This window comes from Pollicipes pollicipes, unplaced genomic scaffold (genome assembly GCF_011947565.3).
Source record: "Pollicipes pollicipes isolate AB1234 unplaced genomic scaffold, Ppol_2.1 Scaffold_5780;HRSCAF=6845_pilon_pilon_pilon, whole genome shotgun sequence".
In the NCBI taxonomy this organism is placed as follows: Eukaryota; Metazoa; Arthropoda; class Thecostraca; order Pollicipedomorpha; family Pollicipedidae; genus Pollicipes; species Pollicipes pollicipes.
In genome coordinates, this window is record NW_023596754.1 from 21,603 (window position 1) to 47,966 (window position 26,364).

A 26,364-nucleotide genomic window follows, 5' to 3' on the forward strand; every position below is an offset into this window, starting at 1 on the left:
AACACAGCTGTCAAAGAACGGGCTGTTGGGCCCTCAGCATAATTCATCCAACAGTCTGCGGTATTGCCTCTGGGAACTAGATGCTTAAATACTTATGTTTACCATAGTCCTGTTCTTCACTAGCAAATTGAAATGGGAGCCCATTCACTCTGTTGCAAGACCATTTGCCAGCTTTCAAAGCATGGTATGTGCTTGAAAGATGTTTTGTGTAAGCCCAAATCCTGCCCAAAATGAGCAACAAGCTGCCAATTTGAGACTGCTGCTGCTAGTATGGCAGGTCATTTGGGTACCAAGGAAGGGTGGTACTTCAGAGAATGGTGGTGTTTTATATAGGTCAATTAATCAATAGTAGTAATGACACACTGTCATAACCATACTAGATCACCTCCTCCAATTGCAATTATTTAAGTAATTACATGTGTAATTTGCACTCCATGCACAATGTGCATTAATCTACAGTTAACTTCAACATGTGAGTTTAGTTCTGTGTTTGGTCAGTGTGGTGCAGTTTGTGGTAAGCATCAGTAGAATGCTTAAAAAATCTGATCCCTGTGCAACAAGACACTGCAGCCAGCTGAGCGTGCTCTGTATGACACCCATCCATTTACTAGGAATGGCACATATGGTATCTGTGGTTCAACCTGACACCCAGGTGTGCATTAAACCAGACCAGCCTCAGCCCCTCCCACAGCTACATAGCAATGTGGTTAGATGAATAAGCCACCAACCTGCCTTCATTGTTTGGTGCACTTGTTATCTCACCCATGGTTGTGTTCAGGTGCTGAGCTTGGCTGTGGTGTGTTTTATCTGTATGCTTTTGTTGTTCTTTTGTAGATGAGCCTACAGGAGAAAAAACATGGCCCGTTGCAAGTTGGTTATGTGTATAGCAGAGAACTTCTACAGCAGGCTGACCGGATCCAGAACCTTCAGCATCGGGCAAGTAATGGGTTTCTTGCATTGAAATGCAGTTGTTTGTATTGTTCCGTGAATTACTTGTTTGCTATTACGACGTTTCGACGCGCTCTATCTGGCTAGCTGACGTTACCAGCTATTACAACATGCATACAATTATATTGTCTTTCCCGCTCTTGGCAGTGTGTTTTTTAAAGACACCTATTCACCAAAAATTAAGGGCACTTAGCCCCTAAAAGAATTATCCTGGTCTCATTGTTCTGAAACACTAGAAAATTCCGAAAAAAGAGCAGGCTTCAATCTTTTCCGAACCTACACCTACATACATTTTGCCACCTCTGCATCTCGTCCTCGATAATGATGTTTCGGATTAAAAGACAGCGATAACGAAGCACCACTATCACATTTTAACCTCACGTAAGGACCGTGGCGTGTCTAAAGCTTTATAAAATGATAACAGTGCAAAGTAAAAATTCCTGTAGCTGTCTACGTAACTCGCGTCAATACGATTTTCTCATTCCTCATTTACCTCAAGGAAGTGCCGGCGTTGTGTCATCGGGCGCTCACAATGCACTACACGTGCACATGCACTTACGATGCTCCTGTTTGCAGGCGTCTATGGTGCACGCGCTTCTCAGCGCGTTTGGTCTGATTGATGCCATGGTACCGCTCGGCTGCGAGGTGGCCCAAGTGGATGATCTACGAAACTTTCATTCCAGCGACTATGTGGATTTCTTGGAGTCAGTTGACAAGAGCAAGGATCTCGATCAGTATGAAGATGATTTAGACGAATATGGTCTGGGTGAGAATGTATGGATTAGTACTGACGCTACAATCTAGTGTGAATCTAGAACTATTCTCAAAGATCTGATCCTCGAGAATGCAGTTTGAAGAGACCAAACACGTGTGCAGTTCTAGTACCGACTTTTTTAGCCATACGCTTGGTGGAATGTGCGTGACTATGTTGGACGTGTATGTTTCGAACCGCACAGCAATCTCAGGCTTTTGCCTCAGCAGCCCAGATTTTTCCTATAAGTTATCATGCTTGGCGTAAAACCCGTAGTATATAATGACATAATACATAAAGCCCCAGTGACACACACAATGTGCAGCCCCAGGATTGGTCGTTGGGATTTTTGCGGCGAGTCCTAATGTTCCGGACAATTTGCACGGTGATTGCAGGGAGCCGAACAATGTTCGCTCCTGACGCCTGTGTTGCGTTGTCTGTTCGGTCGTAGAAGGCCTCGTGTGCTCACCTCAGGCCAGTGCACCAGTGCACAGCGTCGCTCTGTCGGCAGGCGCGACGGTATAGGTTCACCGTGTCACCACCAGGGTTCGACTGCCCGCTGGTGACCGGCATTCTGGACCTAGCCCTGCACCTGGCTGGTGGCTCGTTGTGCGCCGCCCGCGCCCTCTGTCGGGGTGAGGTGGACGTGGCAGTCAACTGGAACGGTGGCTGGCACCACGCCCAGAGGTCAGCGACTGGTCACCGGCTGGTGTACGAGCTGCGAACTGGCTAGCAAACCGCTGGCTTGCAAACGCACTCACCAAGCCCGTATGTTGCATTGCACTGTAGTGATTATTTTGGGTAGCATTAATATAGCATGGAGATTTGCCCGTTAAGCTGGCTGGACGTCACAGCGTTTGTGTTTTGGAGAATTGGTGTTACAGCACTGAATATGCTCTCGCGCAGGTGTATCACGGTGGGCTTAAACGATCGCATTCAGACATGTGTCTAGATGCTTAACCCTAGATTGGCATCCAATATTGCAATGCTTCCATGATACCTGGGGTCCACCCTTCTAGTCGAGGGGCAGAACTGCTGGCATGATGCAAACAAATGGCGATGAACCAACTGCTGGGAGGTGCCATCGGGCAGTCGGTTGATGGCAGGCACGCGTCGCAGGGACGCGGCCAGCGGCTTTTGTTACGTGAACGACATCGTGTTGGCGATCAACGAACTTCGAGGAACATTCGCCAGAGTTATGTACGTCGACTTGGACATACATCACGGTACGGCTGGCAGGGATCCGTCTGTTGGGCTGTGGCGGGGGAGGTGAGGTATGCGTGTGGCTGGTGTGGGCTTTGTCTCTGACGAGATTGGAGACCAGCGCTGCTTAGCATTTGCGCTACGGTGTAGCAGAGGTGGTATGTGTATGCTAGTGTTGTGGTTGCCGGGCTTCCTTCGTCGTTATCTCAAAGTGAGCATTGCTTATGCGTTTTTGAAAGTAGAGGCAGTCTGCTGTTTTGTGCTATGCTGTACACAAAGCCGCGAAGTCTGGACACCATTGACTCTTTCACCTTGTGGGGCCATCTGTCACTCTTTATTCCATTTAAAGCCATTTTCCCCAGTCAAAGGTTCTGGTCTTTAGGCCATGGTGGTTGCGATGTACTTCGTTCGTTTGCCGCATGTTTTATTTGTGGCAACATGTCGCCTGTGTTCCAGTTACTCCTTCCCAATGTATCTCCCTTGGTCTTCACATCCATTTTGCCTAATTATTTGTACATTTGGCAGGCGATGGGGTGGAAAATGCGTTTATGTATTCTTCGAAGGTATTCACGCTGTCCATCCACCATTACGAAGATGGCTACTTTCCTGGCACAGGTAAACGCGGCAAGCGAGCGATATATGTATGCGGTCGTACCTCAGTGGCCACTGCCACGCGCCGTAGTAAGTTTGAAAACCAAACACGCCCAGACTGCCTCAGTTCTGTGTTCGGCCCAGCAGTGGCCCGCGGCCCTACGACAGATGTTTGGGCAGATGGTCGCAACACCTCTGCCTCCCGGCGCGAGTCCATCTGGCTGTCCTGACCTGGGGGCGGGGTCGGGCCTCTTCCGGCCCCCTGAACCACCCGGCCCTGCAGCCTCCCGCACCTCAGCGCGCGACCAGGCCTAGTTTCGTGGGCGGTACATCAGCGAGCGATGCTTGTTTACCGGGACGTAGCAGCAGCTTAGATCGCGACATTAACGATGATGTTGACGGCCATAGACATCATGCATTGGCTTCGTGGCCATTCGAACGATGGCTGGCACCGTCGGTTGTAATCGGTGTAGAAAACCCGCGCTTTTTCAACAGATAACTTGCGTCGCACAGCACTCACCAAAGCTATTTTTGAAAACACGTCACCTGCCCAGGGACAGCTTTAAATGCGATGATTTCACCCTGTCCATCGTATTTTTCCAGGAAGCATGGATGACGTCGGATACGGTCGTGGCCGATACTTCTGTTTCAATGTTCCGCTGAAGGAGGGCGCCACCGACGATACGTTCTACACGGCGTTTGACAGGTAAGCTTACTTCGTTTCCCTGCAGTGGTTACGCCTGGTTCCTTCAGTTCCTTGTGTGAACACATGCGTGTGTCCAAATGTGTTTAATCTCAAAACTCCCGGGGCTACATGCGACGATCTAAGCCGCATTAACTGATGCAAGTAAACGTCACTTTGTCCATCGTCACCGGACGTACGGGCCGGAAATGTCGTGACGGAGATTGTCCTGATGATCTTTGACTGACATCTCGGTTCGGTCAATTTTCTTCCGGGATGTTTGTGATCACGCCGAGTTATCCGCTTCCTCCTGTTGTTTTTGTTCGTTCGTAGATGTTATTTATACCCAATATAAATGCGACATAAAATATTTCACAATCTTATCCGTGCAGCGAGGAAAACTTGTACTCCCCGCTGCAGCCCTTACGTTCAATCCTCACAGTGGCTGGGCACTTTGTCGTAGCCAACCAATGTCTCCGATTCCCAGTCCTTACGTGCTCGGGTGACACGATGGATTGTGTTCGCGTCAAGTCATTATGCCCCATCCCCCTCTCTCCCTCGCCCAGCTGGGTTGTCGTCACGTGTTTTGTTAGCTGGACCTCAGCGCGATCGCGTCACCCTGGTGGCCGCGCCAGATGGCTGTGACGTTACTCCACTGACGGGGACGGGCTGTGACTCGGCGGCGCCGGCCGTCCCGCCACGCCCCTCCGGTCTCGGCCTCGCCGCCGGTTCACCAGTCCACTGTCGTCGCCTCGTCCCCGGGTCACGACCCGGCGTCCCTCCGCCGATCCGGCGTCGTTAGGTGACGGTCGGCCCCGCTGCGGGCAGTGCGGTGACGCCGGTGCTGACCGCCTTTCGGCCGGACGCGCTGGTGTGCCAGTGCGGCGCCGACGGCCTGGCCGGCGACCCGCTGGGCACGTTCAGCCTGACGCCGGCCGCGCTGGCCCGCTGCGTGGCACGCCTGCTGGCCGCCCACCGGCCGATCCTGCTGCTGGGCGGCGGCGGCTACCACCCAGCGAACGCGGCACGCTGCTGGGCGCAGCTGACGGCGCTGGTGCTGAGCCGCCGGCTGCCTGACGATATCCCGGAACACCAGGTGAGGCGGCAGCCGTGCTCCCGGAACACCAGGTGAGGCGGCAGCCGTGCTCCCGGAACACCAGGTGAGGCGGCAGCCCTGCTCCCGGAACACCAGGTCAGGCGGCAGCCGTGCCTCCGGACGACCAGGGGAGGCGGGATTCGTGATCTCGGAACACCAGGGGAGGCGTCAGCCACTTGCGATAGTACCAGCAGCGACCAACGCACATTGCACAGCGTATGCGATTTTAATTGAACATTTTGATATGCTATTGTTTTTTAGTACTCTGTACCGGTGAAAAGACACGTGACAACATGTCCAAAGGTCCGTTCCAAGACATGTGCTACCTTCTTCAGTTCTTCATGAACTACGGACCCAGCTATGATCTGGCTGTAAGTCCAGGCTTAAGAAAGGACTACAATACTGCCGAAGATATCCAGACTATCCGCCGGAGAGTCAGTGGTGAGATGCACCATATGGATGTGAAAGATTGCTCTCGGGGGTTAAGCAGACCAACTATATTCCTTTTCTTTTTTGCTATGGTTCTGTCGTTCTTGGTTTCAGCTGAATCCATATTTTTTCGTGGCACCGTGTTTTATGATGTTATGTCAATTAATTCATCCCGCAAACCGGTCATAGCGTTAAGATAGTCGTAGTGCCCACGGATCAGCACACCAATAGTACCGGTTTAAAGCTCCAAGCAAATATTTATCATGAAAATGACCAGTTTTCCCGCCAATGTTTGGTTTGGCTTGCTAATAACTGACACCTGTACCAAATGTACGAGCAACCAAAGCGCTATCTAGTCCTTCACGTCATGTGATGTTCACCTCCTCCAGAGAACATGCAGAACGTGGAAGAAGCCGAAGTCCTGAGCATTGGGGCGTCAGAAGCGAGGCAGCGGGGTGACGGCTACCCATGTAACGAGGCAGCCTGCAGTGCGCCGCTCGGTACAAGACTGTGATGCCCATATCATGCTTGCCATCCAAATTTGCCAGCCTCTATCCGCTTGTGCCGTTCTGTTCCTTTTCGGGTCAGAGCGCCGCAGGCATTCAGGTGCATGCTTATCGTTCTTCACCGCGCAAACAACGTCGAGTCATCCCTGGTGATGCTGCGAAACATGATATGCACGCGCGGTGATCAGGGCCAGAAATATACCATGGAATCGTTGGAGATAATTGTATTCATTATTGACGTCCGTGTATTTGGTGTGGGCATATACAACACCAGGGTATGCCTGTGTACGTATGCAATAGATTCTATCCACCTAGATTCTGTTTCCACCGTAAAAGCGAAAGATTTCACTGCTCACGGCGTTGTTTTCTAAATCCTTTCAATATTCTGTTTTTTTCGAGGGATCGGGACGATGAAGGCTGATGGGTGTTGCCAGACAATTTAAAAATCGCCAACTCTGTTCGCCCTCCCGGTCGCAAGTTTGTTTTCGATTTCTGTTAAGTTTCCGACTGCAGATTCGGGCCCACTGCAATGTAATGTTTTCTTTGCGGATTTGGACCCCACATTTCCAGCACACGGCCCGGGCAGGTGACCACGACATCTGCCAAGAGCGTGAACAAGTGGGTGCCTCCGTGCCAACTGATGCAAAGAAAAAGTGGTGTATTCTTGCCAGGACTGGAAGAAATGCCTTTTAACCAGGCTCGCTAAAACGGTGTAGGAATGCCCGTGTCTAGGGGTCTCGAACGCGCGCCGCGGCGAAACGCCTGACATCATCAGCGAAGGCTGGTTCGATGCATTGGCTACGGCGCAAGCGTGGAAAGGAAGGGTGGCGGATGAGGGAACAAGGAAAGCTGCTCCTCCCCCACACTACTCCGATTAACATTTCATTAAACACGTGGCGGTGCATGGGAAGAAAGTGGGGCACATATCGAGTTTGCCTACCCTCCTCCATCCCATCCCATCCCCCGTCCCATCTCGTAAAGCCTTCCCCACCAATGTTGGGGTGAAAATGACACGTTTCCCGGAGGGTGCGTGATTTCCTTTTTTTGCGACGAGGTGTGCAGTATTGCTTCTGTACTAGTTGGAACGCGTGAGTTGGCGTGAGGGTAACTGCGGGAAAGGCGCTTCTCAGGCAGATATATCAGCATTCCCGCAGAGACTCTTAATAGCCAAGGGAAACGCATTCGGTGCATTCCGCTTTATCTGCTGTTTGTAATGCTTGCTTGCGCCTTTGCTTAGCTGGGTTCAGACGTCTTCCGTTGGTGCGTCCTTTGTAGAGTTCTGCGAATGAAGAGACAGAGAGTCTTGGAAAGGACAGGATGAACGGGACGGGAGGGCAGCACGAAGTAAGACGCGGTATAATGCTAGAGACAATCTGTCGGAAACCGATCCTCACAACAGGTTCGGCACTGCGAGTGCTTGACCAGAGCTTGGAACCGAGGTGGTCCAAAACCGTGCACCGCCAGCACGTGGCTGCTGTACTTGCTCGCTTGGAGCGACGTTCAAAAATGAGAAACTTTTCGTGAAGAGCAGGGGACCAAGGGAGAGTGTCAAGGTGAGCTTCAATATCGCAGTTCCGGTGCTTGTTTCGCCATCTTTAACTCAATGGTTTGGCCCGCTCTCCCTACAGCTCGCCGTCGTGCTTAGTTTTCGACGCAATCAGAACAAAACGCAACAAGACGGAGACAGCTTTAGGCCGTCTCCGTCTCCATTTTCTCTTCTCCACACAACCAAAACGGCTATTCCGTGCTTATCTCCAGAATGGTAGCATCTGCGACCGCTTTCTCAGGCCATGCTGTTGTCCCTGCTGAGATCGCACGAGGGTTCTGACGCTTCGATTTCCCCATGTAGCTGCACTGCTCTCTTTTGCCGACGCCCCATACCAAAGCCTCCGCAGACTCTGTCAACGTGAGTAGCGAAAACCCGGTGACCAGACCGAGGATGCCGCCTATGTTGGCCAAAAGCGTGCTCTGCGTGAAGGCGAGCGCCTCCTGGACCTCGTCGGCAGCCAGGTCCAGCGTCAAGAACACCTCCGTAAGGCACCGAGACAAGGTAACGTTGATGCTGTCATATCCTCCCGTCAGGCTCTCCTGGTGTAGGCTATAGGCGACCCCGCGGCATGCGCTGGGGCAGTCGCAGCCGCGCAAGTCTTCTGCCAGGCTATTGGGCACGCACTGCGCCACTGCCGGTATGGTCGCCAAAGGTAGGGGCGGCGGCGGTATAGCGCCTCTGCTCCGTGAAGAGGCGGTACGTCGCCGACGGTCACCGCGGGCTTTGTTCGCGGCCTGCCTCCCGATCGCTGCCGTCGCGTATGAGAGGTCCTCCAGTCGGGGCCGGCTCCATGAGGAAGCCTGTCGTTGGCAGGCCGGGTCCTTTAATTGGTAGGGAAGGGCCGCTCGTTTCTTCCCTCGTTCTGACTGCACGAGCCTTGAGCACACGGGCAGGTGGTCGAGGGGGCCCCGCATCTCGGGCAGAAACGCGTCTTGAGACACCATGTGCGGCAGCCGACAGCCGATACGTGCCGCCAGCCGCCGCCACTGGCACTCCTTCAGACAGCGGGCCACCGAGTAGCCCGGCTCCTCGCGACAGGGCTGCCGGCGCACGTTGACCAGCCGCCGCAGGCGCGCTGTCACACGGTAGCCGGTGGCCCTGCCAGCCCGCAGCTCGCGGGTCGGTGTCACCGGCACGGGCATGTCGAGCCGCGGCGCCGGAAGGTCACCCACGCTCGGTTCCTCCGGCCCGTGCACGTACAGCCGGTAGGCCACCTTGTCGCTGCTGCCGGTGAAGAGGATGGGCACGTGCACGTGCAGTCGGGCCGAGAATGGGCTGTGGGCGCTCTGGTGCAGTGCCGCGCTTGGCTCGAACGTCAAGCAGCGCATCGGCCGCCACCTCCGCTCGCCCAGATGCAGAAAGAAACGCTGCCGCCAGATGCCGAGCGGCCCCGCCAGGGGTATGCTGCTGATTTCTCGGTGATCTCTGATAATCTCCAGCTGGCCATGGCTATTGGGCAGTATCTCCAGTGTGGTACGGTTGTAGAACGCGGCGATCGAGAGCGAGCCGTTTGCCAGTTGGTGGTACAGGTCGATGATCAGGCCCTCCGCGAGTCGATGGCCGGGGCAGAGAGTGAGCCGCGGGAACGGAGCCACCCGCCTTACCGTGGTGGAGCTGACCGGCTCAGCACGGTACTCCAGCACCTGCGTCCACACTAGGGCCAGCAGCAGCAGCAGCAGCGCTGTGCGGGTCGTCCACCGCAGAAGGATGCGGACGTCGCCGCCCCACCGGCACCCGCGTGCACCAGCACCCATCTTGGTCACTGAAGCGGCACTGAAGACCCTCCCAGGGGTCTTATCAGCCCGCCCGCGGTATGCTATCCCCCGGCATTGATCTGCGACACTCTTGCTGAAATATGCCGCTGTCTAGCGATTGCAGTGGTTGCTTGAATGGAGCGCGACGGTCCAGCGGAGGTCGATACCACGGATGTTGGTGAACCGCCACATGTGTTATACTTCACATGGTGAAGTATAGTAGCCTACTGACCATCACCGAAAGGCCAGGTCGGCTAATGGGAGCCGGTGGCGTCCGAAGACGCTTGTACTGGTGGATTGATCGGGTGATTTGTCATCCTTTGCTGCTGAAGGCCCAAGTATAGGAGAACAGGAACCAATGTCTTGGAAATTCTGCAGAACTAATCGCTGCACGCTTGATTACATGTATAAGAAGCAGCTAGCGGATCTCAAAAATGCTATGTATTTGAGCCATGCAGCACGTCACTCCGGCTGGCTTCCAACAGCGTACACAGCTCGGTACCCTGCCCTCCAAGCTACGCGTCCCCTCGGCATTTTCCCTGCCCAACACTGCTGTCGCAAAAACGTTTCCTTCTCCGCTGTTCCTCGCCCCTTGCACCCACTTCGCCGCTTCCGCCGCGCACCAGATGAAGGTTTCCCTTAACATTCCCCCCAGATCCAACGACCACAAACTCAATCAGCAGGTCACACTCCCGCCAGATCCTGTGCGAACGCCGCAGAGTGAATCAATGCTCGTCGCACATGTCGCAGACGTGTGGTCTGACCAGACTGCGACTCCTCCTGGGCTCTCCGGCGGGAGTGCCCTCTCCTCTCCCCTGTAGATCCCCTCTTCTTCCTCGGGGGACCGCCCGCTGCCTCCTCCTGCGTCACGTCGCGGACTGCTCTGTCCGCCACAGCTGGCGGCGCTTCGACTTGGCCGTCATCTTCCCGCCGTACCGGCCAGCAGCCGCAGTCGTCGGCGTCTTCATCGCCTACCTAAGTACTTGGTCCGGTCTCCTTAGCTGGCGTTTCACGCGTCGGGGCGCTGCCTGCTCGCAGGTCACGCACGTGACGTGGCACCCCGTCTACTCCTACAGTTTGAGGCGATACTACGCGGGTCACGGTTCCAGTCGCGCTAGGGGCGTCACATCTGCGACTTGGGTCGCGAATCCACACCTGATCGCCGACACTGGAATAGACATGTCACAGCCCCGGGATCGTGCTCGTTCTTGTCAATGCCGCGAACTCTCGCCTCATATGCGTAGAGAACGTTCGCCGGTGCCGTACCGGCGCTCACGTCGTCCTTAGGCGTAACGCTATACCAGTACACGGCGTCCAGCACGGGGCAGCTGGTGCGGGCCATCATTCGCTTCACCGTACGGTGACAGCGCTCCACTACGCCGTTTCCTGATGGCTGATCCGCATTTCGGAACCGCACCACGACGCCCCACCGCTCCGCAAAGCTTCCAAAAGCGTGGCTGCGGAAAACTGTCGCGTTATCGGTCAACAGTTCCGTCGGTGCTCCTCTCTCACGGAACACCTGCTCCAGCTATTCGATGACGTTGGCGCTGTCCTGGCAGATCAAAGTCAGACCATGGCTGTCAGCGAAGGCAACATCTAGGGAATCGTTCAATCTAATGCAACGTATTTGACATTATGCCATACATCTCTGAGATAGTTTCCAAGGCAAAAACACAATTAACACCACCTTAACCCTCCTCAGGGAAAATTTCTTAGACGAGGCCTTGCGCCTCTGTGACTTCGCACATCACCGACAATACATTTGTGAAATCGCTTTGCCTGTTTGTCTTAATACGCTCGCAATATGCAGGCGTGGTGCTAGTGGTTTTGTCAGTCCACATCACGTTTATCGCGTATTTTTACGGTAATATACCGTTCGCTGTGGCGGACTTCGATGGGGGGGGGGGGGGGGGGGCATCAACGCCAGCTCTTGGCTAGCTGGATACATGAACTGCTGTTAACCTGCTGAACGGCTGCTGAGAACTGCGGCTGCTCTGTTCTGGAGGACAGACAGGTGGAGGACTGGTCCTGGTCCCTCGGAAGTGTCATGTATGCCATGAGGCTGGCACAGCAATCAGAGGCTTCCAACAAAAACAGCTGGTGCTGCTCCAGAATCGTCATGCTTAGGAAAACAGGCATTGTACCATATGGGTTCGTGCTATTCGACTCACACTTCACCTTAAGTTCTGCCAAAATTTACAGCGGGAGTTTCCTTTGCCACGGTTGTTGCTAATTCCGTGGTAAACATACGGCGAAAACAAGCCCGTTTTACCGGAATTCATTTCTCTGAACACTTGCGGACAAACACTAGCAAATTAAGTTTTGGAATCGTGGCAGGAGAAAGAAATGGCTGCATTCTTTTTAAAACTGAGACTGACAGGGTTTGCCATATTAAGAGCAGCTTTTGTTGCCATCAACCGCAGGCCAACCAGTGCAGGGGCAAATTGCGAGTGCGTAATAAACAGCAAAAAAAACATAAAAAAACAAAAAACAGCTCTATACAAAATAATGTATCGACGTAATATCGTATTCCCTCACAGACAGCCGGCAGCTGTCTTGCTAAGCTCCAGCCTATCTAATGATGACCGTGATTTAATTTTATTATTAGCATTGTCCTGCCAAAATAAAAAAAGCGCTCCACTTTTTTTCTCACGAAATATAAACGTTTTGCTTGATTACGCTCAGAAATGGCACCGTTGATATTCTGATGGTGTTATCATTGTGGTCACAGGCAAAACCGACTCAAGCCGGCTTTCATGCACATACTCTATGTAAGAAGCCTGATGTGAAGTCCTTCATGCAATTACTCGAAGAGAGTGCATGCAGAGATTGCATTGTCCACAGTCCACTGTCTGCGCCACATCCCGGCAAAAATCGCTTCCAAGCTCGCACAAAGTCACAAAAAAAGATTTATACCGGGATGCGTCTCTCAAAAAGGCCGTGGCATCAAGTTATATCGCTGCCTGCAGCCGCTGACATGTTCTTCCATTCACATTTCTGCACTATTATTCGGCGCAGATGCCCTCATATTAATCGACCGCGGTAAACGACTTGACATAAAATCAGTTGTTTCAGTAAAAAAAAAAACTGTGCACATGAGCTATCATTTACACCCAGGACGTGGGATGGTGACCCGATATACTAAATATTGCTTTTTCAGGGGTAAATTTCAGCCAAATATTGCTGCGCGGCACAGTGAGCCACGGTGTCTCCCGCAACGAAACAGAGAAGGTAGCAGGAAAATGGCTCCGGCGGGAGGGACTGCGACGACGCCAGGAAACACCGCGCCGACAATGACAGCAACATCAACGCATAGTATACGTTGAATAATTTAGTGGTCATCGCATCGGATATGACCACAGAAAAGTGTACGCTTTGTGCAACGGTGTTGTTGCCGAGGCAATTTCGGACAAAGACAAGGTGAATAAATATTGACCTGGCTCATTATTGATGATGTATAGCTGTCTGCCTAGAATGACGGCGCTCCAGCAATCAGATGGAATTTGACATTTGAGATTTGAGAAAGAGCAGATTGGTGAAGCCCAACTGGGACCCGTCGGGGTTGGTCGTTTGGGTCCCATCCGGGCTGTTTATATGGGTTCAAGCTAGAAATACCTATATGGAACCCAGCTAAATACGCCCACGTGGATCTGCATTGGACAGACCAGATGGCCCCATATGGCTGTCCATCTCGAACTCACATAGGTCCCAGTAAGACATGCTGCATGGGCGTCCTTTAGCCTGAATTTGACCTCAAAAAGGGCCTTGAAAGGCTAGGACTTTTTGACGGATACTAGTTTATGCGGGGGTGAATATTTTGACGCTTGAAAAGTTAAAATCAGCCGACATTATTCGTGATGTGGAATTCACCGTCCTTTGAGCGTAAATTTGACCTTAAAAGATGATCTCAAGACGCAAGGATGCTGTGATGGACGCGTTTCTTTTGTGGTGAATATCATGATGCTCGAAAACTTGAAATCGGCCAGTAATTTTTCGTTATCACGGAGTCCCTCGTCCTTTGACCTTCATGCCAACCTTGAAGGTCACACGATAAAAACGTAATTTTATGTTCTCGTGCCAAATTTGACCATCAGACGCGTTTTCGGGAAAATCGGAACTCATTGCTGAGTAAGTCGCTGAATTCCCCAACCCGACTGCTACACCGAAATTCATGCGCATTATGATTGATAGACGAGACGACATTTAGTCGCCACAACCACACCACGAAGATGCCGCTAGCTCAGCGCTGCTAACTTTTAGTACATCACGAATCTGGTCTTAACCCCGATCCTGTATCTTGTGTGTTTGGTACTGCTAGGCTACACTTTCGAGTACCCAATGTTCCATTACCCTGGGCTTACCAAGATACGTAGGTACTTTACCTACCGCCCTGGGCTTGCCAAGATACGTACCGTATCTTACCTACCTGCCCTGGGCTTGCTAAGATACGTACAGTACCCAACATACTGCCGTAGGACGAACATGCATCTAATAAGCTCCATCGTATTTGCCTTCTAAAGACGTCACCGTACTGACTGCACACAGGCTCCACCATAATCCTCACATAGGCTGCACCGTACTCACCTCCAGTGGCCTACACCGCCTCGCCTCACACAGGCTCCACTGTGCTCACCTCACACAGACTCCACCGTACTCGCCCCACACAGGCTCCAACGTACTCGCCTCACACAGGCTCCACTGTGCTCACCTCACACAGACTCCGCCATACTTGCCCCACACAGGCTCCAACGAACTCGCCTGACACAGGCTCCACTGTGCTCGCCTGACACAGGCTCCACTGTGCTCGCCTGACACAGTCTCCACCGTACTCGCCTCACATGGACCGGAAGTTCTGCTTTGTTTTGCCCATGCTGGGGACAAAACTTCGCAAAATACTACTCGCGGGAAAACTGTCTGAGTAAAATGTACCAAATGATCATGAGGGCGCACAGCTGCCTACGCACTTAAAAAGGCAGCGCTCCTTAACGGGATGCTCGTAAGCACGTGGAATGCCTTGCTTTTGTAAGGAATAACGTAATGCAAACTGACGCGCACTCCACCATGATTAAACGGCAGACCGGTTGCATGTTCTCTGTGTTCCCGGTGTCATAGTCACCCATGATTTGACGCCAGAAGTGCCAAACATGTGAGACCATGGGAGCAGGCGGGCGAGAGCACGCCAGCACAGGCTTAGGCTCACAACCGAGGCAAGCCACCGCCCACGAGCACATACGCCGCCAGAAATCGACTATACCGAATTAAGTAGACTTTATTCTTTTCTATGCAGTCAACACGATTCGTAAAAATTTGAAAGTCGGAGACGGATAAAGCATTACAAACTGTTCCACGAAACGCAAAAAACATCCATTTGGCACCGGAGCTTGACAATCACGTCTGTTCGAACGAAATCCTGCCCGGGTCAAAGCACCATTAACAGCTTCAAGACAAGCACGATATCAAAGGCAAGCGCAGCCATTCATGAAGTCGTCAATGATAAAACATCAGCGGAAGTCGCATTCATATCGAGCTCCACGAATAATACGAACAACTCAGACGTAAATCGCCCACAAAGACCACGTAGAAAAGAGACGGCGAGACACAGTGTAATCATATTGCGAGGAATAGCAACCACCAGCTGCGCTGGACTAGAAAACACGTCTTTCCTCCTCGCTGTCGGAGCGCCAAGCGGGTGCCGCCACGCCGCGGCCGGCGGACGCGCGGGAGGCCCGGGGCCGGCCACACACAACACATAATGACCGGCATTGGCATGCACAAGCAGTGGCCGAAGCAGGGACAATAGTCGTCCCGTTCTGCCCAGACGCCGCGCGCGACAGCATGCTCCGTCCACGCGGCACGCCAAAAAACCAAAGAACACACCCGGGCCGGCGGCGCTGTGGCTGGTTACTGAACACACCGCTGCGGTGGTGTCGGGCCGGCGGGCCGGCGGCCGCCCCGCGCCGCAGGACTAGAGGCGCCCTCCGCCGGACGCCGGGGGCGCGGGGCGGCCCAGCCGGCCAGCCCACCCACTACCGCTTGCTGATCACCACCGGCTGGTAGCTGGCAGCGTGGGCACCAGGACGTGAAGGCCGTGCTGCCGTCCCTGGCCACGAACAGCTGCAGGCCGGATGCTGCGGCACGAGGGACGGCAGTGAGCAGCGGGCCTGGCGAGACGGTGGTACGGCACAGTACAGCAGAGCACGAGCGGAGGGGGGGGGGGGGGCGTGAGAGAGAGCAGGAGCGAACCTGGCGACACAGGTGCGGCACGGCACAACACGAGCGGAGGGGGTCAGGAGCGGACCAGGAGAGACACAAATACGGCATGTCACAGCACGACCTGGAACGAGGCCAACAACTCCAGCCAATAGCGCCAATGCGAATTCACCCAGTACTCAGCAAGGACATCAACCCGGAGCCGGCATCGATACCAGCCACAGATACGTGCTTCGCCAGGGCAGCTGGTGACGCATGCATATGTCACCAGCGGGTCTCCGCCCGGCGCGCGCTAACGCGGCGCTGAGCGCAGCACACGGCCGAGCGGCGTCAGCGGACGGTCGGCAGCCGCCCGGCCGCACATAATCCAGAACCACCGCCGGGCCCCGCCGAGCAGGCCCTCATCACACCGCGTGCGGGAGCAAAGCGAGAGGAATGGTCCTGTCCCCTAAGGGGTTTCCTCCTTTTATCGCGCCAGCTTAACCCGCACATTACATGTGGTTTCCAGATCAAAGGCTTCAAACGCGCCGAGTACCGCTGATGGATACACAAAAACAAGTCGCCATTCAGGCGTCACACGACGGCCTCGCCACCATCGCGGCCACGGCGGCCCCGAGCAATCATGATCCGTGACGTAGCCAGAGGGGGGGGGGGGATTAATCGGGCCTTGCCTCCCCTCCGAGGCATTGGCAGTTCAGGACGCTCGTAGGAATGTCTAACAGCAAAACCGGCTTAAAGGCTACCTTTTGATGTTTTGACGTTTGGGCGTGGGGGTTTGGCGGCGACTCACTCTCGGCCGACTCGTCCGGGTCCGTGCTGAGCTCGGCGTTCTGCAGCAGGTCGTTGATGACGTCCTCCGGATCGACCCGCGTGGCGTCGAACCGCGAGCAGGCCGACGCCTCCTTCTTGCGCTTGTCGCCGGCGGCGGCGCGCTCCATCGAGTTGTAGTCCGAGAGGCCCGAGCCGCTGCTGGTGGTCCTGGCGACGCGGCCGACGTCAGAGTGCCGGCACACGACCAGTCACCAAGTCACCCACACACGCAATCGCCCCGGACCGACAGACACACAACCAGCCACCCAGTCAGCTGAGCGACCAACGAAACAAACAACTATCCAACCAACGAACAGACCTGTCAACAAGCCCATCAACCACACAACTAACCAGCCTACCAGGCAATGGATAAATCAAGAAAAAAAAACAGCGAGACAAGCAACCAGCAGTCAATCCATCCTTTCATCAAGCACTCGGTCAACCGATCAGTCAACCATCTTACCAAAACAACAAAGCACATGACCGAAAGGTGCCATCGAACGAGACATGGGCGGTGTTCTAATTTTGTTCTAAAAGCACTATGAAAAGAGGAAGATTGCACAGCTACGCTACGCTCCAGCTAGGATGAAACACCGGTATGGTCACGGTGGTGGTCCGTAGTCCTGGCCTAAGTGATGTTAGAAATTCGACTGCCGACACCAGAACCCCAGAATTTAATCCAGAGTGCTGTTTTTCCGACACGCATGCTAAAGCCAGCCATACGACGGCGACGCGGGGCTGTCGCAGCAGCCTAGGGTGGCTCTCTCACACTGCGACTGGGGACGGCGCGGCGTGCTCGGCCTCCCGGGAAGACCTGCAGGGCGGAGCGGCGCCGTTAATCATCACGTCGAAGCCTCTCACCTGCCCGGTCTCCGAGCTGGCCGCCAGGGTACAGACGCCTGTGTGAAGCTGAGATCGAACAAAACCGCCCGAAAGGATTGGTGAGCTCACTGAATGACCGCGGCTAGCGTCCCTCTAAACACTCGCCAAGAGGTGCCCGGATGGGACGTTCGACGCGATACTGAGCCCGCGGCAATCTTTTGATTGTGGGCGGCTGCTCTGTGAACACAGCTGATTCCACGACACAATCGGACGCGCACCGATCCGCGCTGGGGTGGTGTTTGCTTTGAGCTTTGGCGTGAGGAGTTGACTGAACAGAAAGGGCGGTGCAATCCACAATTCTCAGGCTTCCAAGCGGGCCGCATGAGAAAGGGACTTATTTGCACCTGTCGCTTCACGTGGCCTAAAATCACCACGCAAACCTACGGAACGCCAGTGAAGGTACTATGATGGCACAACTTGATGGATCAGTACGGCGAATGGAGCTATCAGCGTGCATAAGCGCAGGTAGCCTCGCCGGCTTCTCCCGCATCTCTCGTCGACTGCGTCCAGTCACACGGCTGCGCGCGGCGGTCAACGATCTGATTGTCACGGCGGTGTCGGCGACAGCGGCTGAAACCGCCCGCCTGCGCCGGGCACGCCTCGGGAGCCAGCCCGACGGGCAGCGGCTGAGACCGCCCGCCTGCGTCGGTGACGCCTAGGGGGCCGGCCCGACGGGCAGCGACTGAGACCGCCCGCCTGCGCCGGGCACGCCTCGGGAGCCGGCCCGATGGGCAGCGGCTGAGACCGCCCGCCTGCGTCGGTGACGCCTCGGGAGCCGGCCCGACGGGCAGCGGCTGAGACCGCCCGCCTGCGTCGGCCACGCCTCGAGCGCCGACCCGATGGGCAGCGGCTGAGACCGCCCGCCTGCGTCGATGACGCCTCGGGAGCCGGCCCGACGGGCAAGCGACTGAGACCGCCCGCCTGCGTCGGTGACGCCTCGGGAGCTGGCCCGACGGGCAGCGGCTGAGACCGCCCGCCTGCGCCGGTCACGCCTCGGGAGCCGACCCGACGGGCAGCGGCTGAGACCGCCCGCCTGCGCCGGGCACGCCTCGGGAGCCAACCCGACGGGCAGCGGCCACCCCTGCTGCTTAGTGCTTCCCAGTCCAGTGCTCAGCTCGGGCTAATCGTTCATTCGGAGCCAGAGTGGTCCGTTGGATACGGACACCTAGCACCGCAGAACCTGGGGCTGCACTCAGGACTCTGTCGTCGACCATCCGTGCCAAATAATGCACGTGTCTCATGACGACAGCTAGCCATTGCTTACGTGGCACGCGGACGAGGGACGGGCCCCCGGAGGCTCGCGTCTGAGTGCCCCCCTGCGCCGCGGCAAGGCTCGAGTCGACTGCAAGGGCGCCACTGCTCTTACTCTAATTGGAAAAGTCCCGCGCATGATTCATGGCAAATTAATTCTGAGGAGCTGTTTCAGGCACGGTCACGCCGCACCACCGCACTGGAACAGCTGGGACCGGCCGCGAGCCCGGCAACAGCCACAGACGGCGACGGGGGGAGGGGGGGGGGGGGGACGTGCGAGGAATCAGCCTTGCACCTTTGGGACGCGGAGCGGAGGTTGGCGAGGCGTGAGACGCCAGTGCTTGCGCCGGCACGCGACGCGGCGTTTACATGCGCCGACACGCGGGTACACGAATAAGCTGTCAATAACTCGACGCCAGCGCCGTCTCGCCGCTGCGGCGCTTCCTTGGGAGTGCGTGTATCGCTACCATCATCCTGCAGGTTCACACCGTCTTCACACCAATGACGTGGAGCCGAAGCAGAGGCCGGCGGCTTTGAAGTTGGGAACTGTGAAGCCAGTAGCCTTGCATTCTTAAAACGCGCAGCAAAATGAAGCCAGTCGCTCCGAGCTCTGTACGCGCGTAGCCGAAACAGAAGCCAGCGGCCTTGAACTTAGGAAACTTGAAGCAAGATCCACGAGTTCGCAGCCACAACGCCCAAGCCGAAGCCGAATCTTGGGTGCAAAGTCGTTTTGCGAAACCAAAACCATTTCCACGCCTGCTATAACTGTTTGGATCGGAAAATACACGAGTTTTGCAGATTCATTGAGAAGGGGTGCTAACAGATTCATTGAGACGTAGTGGTAACATCGCGGATGGGAGATTATTCAGACTGATGTGTTTGTGTTGTGCCAGTATGCACTCGACGTTTCAAGCAGTTAGCTATCCGGACATTGTTAGGTGATGATTGGTCCTGAAGTTGACCGGTTGGTCAGGCTTTCATCCATGTATGCGTCACAGCCTCAAAAAGAATGGGAAGCTCTATTTCAGCTACACCACGGGATTACTATTTTGAGAAGGAAAAGCGAAACTACAGTGAAAATTGCCAAACGGCCGAAGCTAGCGATTCAAAATTCCATGGAGCCAAAACCGGAACCTCCATTCAAAATCTGTTAGAAGCCGAAGCCTAAGCAGCTTTCAAAAATGTCATCACCCCGAAGCTGTGGCCAGCCGTTTCAAATGGCACAACGCTGAAGCCAAAGCCGAAGCCAGTCGTGGAAAATGGCTCAAGCCAAAGCGTCATGCAAAACCATTGGATAAAGATCGCAGCTTCGCCCAGTCAACACTGAAACCGAAGCCAGCTTCGTTCGCCTGCCTGCTCCAGGTGCCTCATCCCCCCCCCCCCCCCGTTCGTGTCGGTTTCGGTCGGTTCAGCTGTGGGTCACACGCCGGTGGTGTGGCGTTTTGGGTGGGTCAGCTGCCTTGCCACCGTGTTGCACCTGCTGTGAGTAATCCAGTTTTTACAGCATCCTACCTGACAAGGGTCACCTGCCAGCTTACATCGTGGCGGCTGATGCAGCCCTGGGTCACCTGCCGTTCCTTCCATGCCATCACACCTGACAAGTGTCACCAGCCGCCCCACAACACCCTGACCCCGTGCCGCCCGGGGCTGCCGCCCGGAGCCGTACCTGAAGTGGAATCACTCGGAGCTGTTGCGCCTGACTCTGTGCGTACCTGAGGTGTTCTGACCCACTGTCGTGGTAACTGGCTCTGTACCGTATTCCATGTGGTTAGACTCAGACCTGTCGCGCCTGCCTCTGCGCCGTACCCGGCGTGGCCTGTCGCGCCTGACCCTGCGCCGTACCTGAGGTGGCCTCACACGGAGCTGTTGCGCCTGCCTCTGCGCCGTACCCGAGGTGGCCTGTCGCGCCTGACTCTGCGCTGTATCCGAAGTGGCCTGTCGCGCCTGCCTCTGCACCGTACCTGACGTGGCCTGTCGCGCCTGACTCTGCGCCATATCTGAGGTGGCCTGTCGCGCCTGACTCTGCGCCATATCTGAGGTGGCCTGTCGCGCCTGACTCTGCGCCGTACCTGAGGTGGCCCGACTCGGAGCTGCTGCTCTGCCGGCTGTGGGACGGCTCCGACTGGCTCTGTGACTTGAGGCTGCCGTAGCCCGACTGGCTGCTGGAGTTGCGTGAGTGCCCGGGCAGCTCTGCCGTCTCGTCCGGAGGCGGCGCGCCCTCGGCCGCCTCGCCCGGCACCACGCCGCACGTGGCGCAGTCACCTGCCGCAGAGGCCGCCAGGTCAGCAAGGCCGGCGCCGGCGGCGCTGGGGGTCACGTCATCTCACGGCCACCGGCGGGCTGGCTGACACCCGCCCGGGAGGGGGGTGGGTGGGAATGGAATGAGATCTGGAGCGGGGCGGCCATTGTTGGCCGTTCATCAGCACGGGGTCGCGAAGGTCACACTGAGTCGCGGCGTGCGGCCTGACCAGCTGCTACTCTGAGCTCGGAGGTCCCTGATCTGGGACACGGCGACTGTTCGCCACCAGAACCCGGATTTCGTCCCTTTTCCACACCCGTTATTTGTATTCCTGTTCACATTTTAGCTTGTGCACTGCCCTCCATACACTGCAGTTCTGCACCGTCACTTTGCGGCTGTCGCTTTGTAGACATCAATACATTACGAACCCCATATGCGTAACACACTCAGTCACTGCCAAGTGATTAACCCTATGGGTTTTGGCATTATTCGCGAACCTTATGACGGCGCTAACTCGCTTGGAAGTGTTTGTGGCGATTGAGAAACAGCTTAAGAACACCGATTAACAACTGTGCCAATCTCAATCTACGTTAACCAACCTCGTCCATCGACTGCCCACCAAATGCTACTTCCTATACAAGCTGATTGCAGTATGTATAGGAAGCAGCTCGGCGAGAGACTTGGGAGTGTTAGACAAGGGGTTCGTCGTCCTTCAAATCCTGACATTCCATCACCATGTGGCGATCAAGGTCAAGAAAAATGGAATTGGTGAGCCGTTCATATCTGGCGATCGTGAGCATGATTTCCAGATGTAATGAACGTTAATTAGCTCTCAAACAATGTTGTGCAAGGTGCAATGACGCAATCAAACAATTACGTAACAAGGAACATACTTAGCGAATAGAGAAATTGTGTTGTCTGGAGCAGTTTTTCACTTTAAAGTACACCAGTAGTTCTAAGTACGCTTATTTCATCATATATCATGCTTGCTTCATTGCCTTCAAATTTGGAGCATTCTCTTTAAGTATTTCACGGTGCCTGCTAGACCTTTCAGTGCTCCATCTGTATCCAATTCCTTTTGTGGCTTAATATCTTTGTATACCTCGTTACGAGATCGAATTCAATACGGCTACATTACGCTGCCTCCTTTTACATCAGTTGGCAAACTCTCTGGCAGGCCATAGTAAATGACTGCTGTATTGTTTCGCTTACAACTGTCTTTAATCTCCCAGGGCGTCGCAATTTTTTCCATTTTCGTTCACCGTATCGTTGAATCTCACTAACCAGTCGCTTCCGTCTCTAAGGCCGCGTCTCTCTTAATGTAAATTTCGTCTCCTTTGAAGACCGTTTTGACTGTATACTTCTATCATCATACTTCTATCATCTATCTCAACATTGGCACTCATCATATCGCGTCATTGCTAGACCAAAACGTTCGCCCCAGGTAACGACCGCCAACACTTCCACTTCTTACCTAATAAGCCGTGTTATGTACACACGTACAGTCACCGCGATAGGCCACCATCCCCAGACTGTTCATGGAACTTTCTACTTGGCCGATGTCACCCATGGGCACGCCATCACTGATAGCCGCCGTTGCCGCCCACTGGCAATATGGTTGTCCAAATAATGAGATCCCCTCCAACACGATGCCAGACCCGCTATAACTCAGCCCGTGGCGACTGAGCCAGCCTTTACCATCAGCTTAACTGCGACACAGGCTATGCCGCTCCGCAACAAGACCCTGGAGCCCGGCACGGCCCAGCACGGCGCGGCACGTCGGCAGAGACCGGCGGCTTGGGACCAGCTCCCGGCCAGCCCTGTGCGTCCGCGGCCGCCGAGTACCTCTCGTGCACGGGTCCACTGCACTCTGAGCGCGTGGGAGTGGGTCCAGCGTCCGCCGGCCCCCGCCCGACGACGTCACCCCCGCCCCCTCATACCCAGGCCAGCCGGACCGTGTATTCGAGACGGCAGGGTCAGGGGTCGTCCGACGGCCGCCGTCGTAGCCGTGTGGAGCTGCAGCCTCGTCAGCCGGGCGTGACGCCATCTCAGCTCGAAACCCGGTCAAGCCCGCCGATGACGTCAAACTCACGCGGGACGCTGTCAGGTGACGTCACCGACGACGTCCGCCTACACTCCCCCGAGACGCTGTCAGGTGACGGCACCGATGACCCCGTCTACACCCTCCAGGGACGCTGTCAGTGACACCACGGACGCCGACAAGACAGCCGCATGTGATGCGGGGACGACGCCACAGCGAACCCTCCTCAGCAACGGCGATGTTGGCCAGTGACGCCATAGGAGGTCTCACTGACCACTAGGTCAGGTGGCGACGTCCCGACTGCTCTCCCAGCCGCCGTGACGTCATCTACCGACATCGCACTGATCGGCCCAGCCCTGCCCGGGGCTTTACTGGGTTATTTCTGTGCCCGGCCGAGCATAGCCCGATGCCGTATCCACGACGGGGCTCCATCACGGACCATCATGTTCCGACAATCATCATGGGACTATCATGGCGACTGTGACTGCCGCCTCCCTTCCCCTCGATCATACTTCCCGACGCATCTGCTCGGTGTCTGCTTCCAACAGACTCTTCTCACAGCTCAGCAAGGCCCGTTGTCATGCATTCATCTCAAAATGTAATAAGTCACCGCATCAACACATAATAACACATTAAGTTCAAGAGCACCACCAATCCAACGAAACGCGCCAGCCTCTGCGTCTCGCCCCATGAAGCCCCATCTGGCGGCGCCGACCTCTGCCCTTGGTGACGGGAGATTCCCCCCCCCCCCCCCCTGAAACCCTCGTCTGGCGGCACCGACCTCTGCCCTTGATGAGGTGAGGTTCGCCGCCTGAAGCCCCATCTGGCAGCACTGACCTCTGCCCCGGGTGAGGTGAGATTCGCCCCCCTGAAGCCCCGTCCGGCGGCACTGACCTCTGCCCTTGGTGACGTCCTTCAGCTGGAGACCGCCGGTGCCGGCGCGTACCGTCTCGACGGCGGCCGCCGCCGGTCCGCCGGGCTCGGGCGGCTCGCTCGGCAGGTGAGCAGAGCGCGGGTTCGGCCTGCGGACACGGCCACACCCGCTCAGCCCGGCCGAGGTCAGTGGCCGGCCGGCGGCAGACCGGCCGCAGCGCGTGGAGTCACCATCGCCGCCGGCGGAGACGCAACACCCCGGGCCGACCTCCGGACGGGGCCAGGGCGATCGCGGAGGCCAGGGCGGCGGAGAGGAGCTCCGGCTCGCGCGGCGCCGGCCGGGTCAGGCACAGCAGGCCGCCAGCTGCCGATGACGGCTCAGAGGATGAGTCATTGAGGCGCCTCATCTGCCACATCAGCCTGTAACTGTGTTGGCTATCCCGCCAGTCCAGCGAACCATTGGGAGCATCGGTGGCATGGAACGGGGACAACGTGTGCTACTGGACTTCGCTAGAAACGTTTTATCAAACAGGACAATTTGTGGCCCAGTGCGGTCCACTGAGAAAGAATATGAAACCGACCATTCGGGCAACGCACGTTTGACAACGATAAGGATCTGCACCGGGGCAATTCGCCGTCCAAAGCGAACCCACGCCCAGCGTAGGCGTGGCCGTGTTCTCTACGGCGCAGCTCCAGCACTCAAACCGGCTGCTGCCGCGGCTGGATCGGCGCGCAAGTCCAGCACTCAACCTGGCTGCTGCCGCGGCTGGATCGGCGCGCAAGTCCAACACTCCACCTGGCTGCTGCCGCGGCTGGATCGGCGCGCACGTCCAGCACTCAAGCCGCGCGAATGAAACTGGTGTGGATCGAAGGCGCGTTAGCGAAATTGAAAAATACTGGAACGGGGCGAATGAATGACACAGTCAATGGCGGTGCGCACTATACACATTTTCTAACAACCCAGATCTACGGCCAGAAATGCAACCGCACATCGTACATCTGGCGGCACGATCGTGCGCACTGAAGGGCAGAACTATGCGAGCAAAGCGTGCAAATGCGTGCTGACACATGGCGAGTTCCGTTTTCCTCACGCGCCAAGGCGCACCTTTCTTCCCAGCCAACCGCGCCGTGCGGGCGACGCTCGGTTCCCCCGTCCGGGCCGCGCTGGGCTGCCGGCACGCTGTCCCGCCGACTCCGTCCGCGCGCGGATCAGCGTGCGCCGGGTCGGCGGCGTACTCACGTGCGGAAGCAAGGGTCGCCGCTCAGCAGGGTCGTAGACAGCACCACCTTGAGCATGGAGTTGTCCTGGCGGTGGCGCAGGTCGTGCTCCTCCAGCAGGTAGCGCCGGCACTGGCCCACGCCGCCGGCGAACTCGGCCAGGTTGATGGTGGCGAAGCCGAGCTTCTGGTAGGAGCGGCCGCCCTTCGCCTCCTGGGTTGGGCAGAACGGTACGTCAGAGCGCCGGAGCGTCAGAGCATCAGAGCGTCAGAGCGCCAGAGCACAGAGCGTCAGAGTGTCAGAGCGGAGCGCCAGAGCGTCAGAGCGCCAGAGCGCCAGTGCGTCAGAGCGCCAGAGTGTCAGAGCGTCAGAGCGCCAGAGTGTCAGACCGTCGGAGAGCCAGAGCGCCCGAGCGCCAGTATCAGAGCGCCACAGGACGGTGAGGTGACGCGGCCCGTCGGGCGGACAACAGAGTAAGGGGACGCCGGACAAGCAGCGGGAGGAAGCCGCCGCAAATCACCGGGATGCATTCCGCACTGCACGTAAACAAGCGCGAAACGCAGATAACGACCGAGTGCTGCAACCGAGTGGATTGCATCGCTGCAAACAGTGTTTTGCAACACGACATTCCCTGGCGGTAGCCCATACTTCAGTGTCAGGGGAAATACGCGGAGTCAAGCCAAGGCCTCTCACAACGTGCCGCGATAGCGTTGGAGTTTGCTCCTCAGTTGTGGTGCACCTGGTGCAGTATTGGAACACGCTTTAAAGGGAGCATGCTTAATGTTTTCGGCTTTCTGCATTTGGATCTTGCAACAGCTTTGGTTTAATTATTCTTATCGATCCCATCGATGGCTGTGCGTGAACAAATACAATCATAAGACATTAACCACTCAGCGGGCAGGAGAGCGCGAACTGTACTGGCTTATATGTGGCGAGAAACTGCGCGCTAGGGATATGGCCATTGTTTTGGTTGCTAAGCAACGTAGAGCAATCACATTTCCTTAGAGCCTGGTGCAGCCGATTAATACGACAAATTTATTGTTCCTCATCTCAGTATATGTAGGCCGGCATGAATTAATCGCGGCGCATACCAGCTGACCAGTCTTACTATTATGCAACGCCATACACCCGCAGTACTCAACTGAATGTAACCGAAACATCAACGTCATGGCCGCCGCCATCGCCACGTCCGCAAGCTGCTGCCAGCTCTGCCAAGCGAAATCCTCGAAAACTCACTGGCTAGAGCTAACGATGCCTTCTCAATGATGCCGATGCGTTTAGTGGTGAATTTTGCTCGGGGCCTACCCCATAACCTCGTTTTTAAATACGAA

General features: G+C 55.9%; 2 protein-coding genes across 2 annotated transcripts in view; one reads left to right on the plus strand and one right to left on the minus strand.

The window, feature by feature from the left end:
- The first annotated feature begins 1,501 nt into the window (after positions 1–1,501).
- Positions 1,502–5,290, plus strand: LOC119104080 (histone deacetylase 8). Its single transcript, XM_037227758.1, has 6 exons — positions 1,502–1,714; positions 2,245–2,386; positions 2,819–2,925; positions 3,428–3,517; positions 4,097–4,199; positions 5,272–5,290. Exons 1-6 carry the CDS (start codon positions 1,531–1,533, stop codon positions 5,273–5,275), a joined length of 630 nt encoding a protein of 209 aa, XP_037083653.1. The 5' UTR covers positions 1,502–1,530; the 3' UTR covers positions 5,276–5,290.
- Positions 5,291–7,568: 2,278 nt separating this feature from the next.
- Positions 7,569–26,364, minus strand: part of LOC119104084 (protein FAM102B) — a 33,195-nt gene continuing 14,399 nt past the window's right edge. Inside the window, exons 4-11 of the mRNA XM_037227761.1 lie at positions 25,056–25,246; positions 23,837–23,964; positions 20,732–20,924; positions 16,510–16,697; positions 15,533–15,637; positions 8,743–9,436; positions 8,141–8,304; positions 7,569–7,579 (exon numbers count right to left, since the gene is read on the minus strand). Coding sequence (XP_037083656.1) covers positions 7,569–7,579; positions 8,141–8,304; positions 8,743–9,436; positions 15,533–15,637; positions 16,510–16,697; positions 20,732–20,924; positions 23,837–23,964; positions 25,056–25,246 — 1,674 coding nt within the window. The remainder of the gene's footprint in view (positions 7,580–8,140; positions 8,305–8,742; positions 9,437–15,532; positions 15,638–16,509; positions 16,698–20,731; positions 20,925–23,836; positions 23,965–25,055; positions 25,247–26,364) is intronic.

What these genes read in the sequence shown, in the direction of transcription:
- LOC119104080 (XM_037227758.1), top strand. Translation starts at nt 1,531, where the DNA reads ATGGTGCACGCGCTTCTCAGCGCGTTTGGTCTGATTGATGCCATGGTA. An exon ending in TTTAGACGAATATGGTCTGG is followed by an intron (nt 1,715 to 2,244) that starts GTGAGAATGTAT and finishes TGTCACCACCAG; the next exon opens with GGTTCGACTGCCCGCTGGTG. An exon ending in TGGCTACTTTCCTGGCACAG is followed by an intron (nt 3,518 to 4,096) that starts GTAAACGCGGCA and finishes GTATTTTTCCAG; the next exon opens with GAAGCATGGATGACGTCGGA.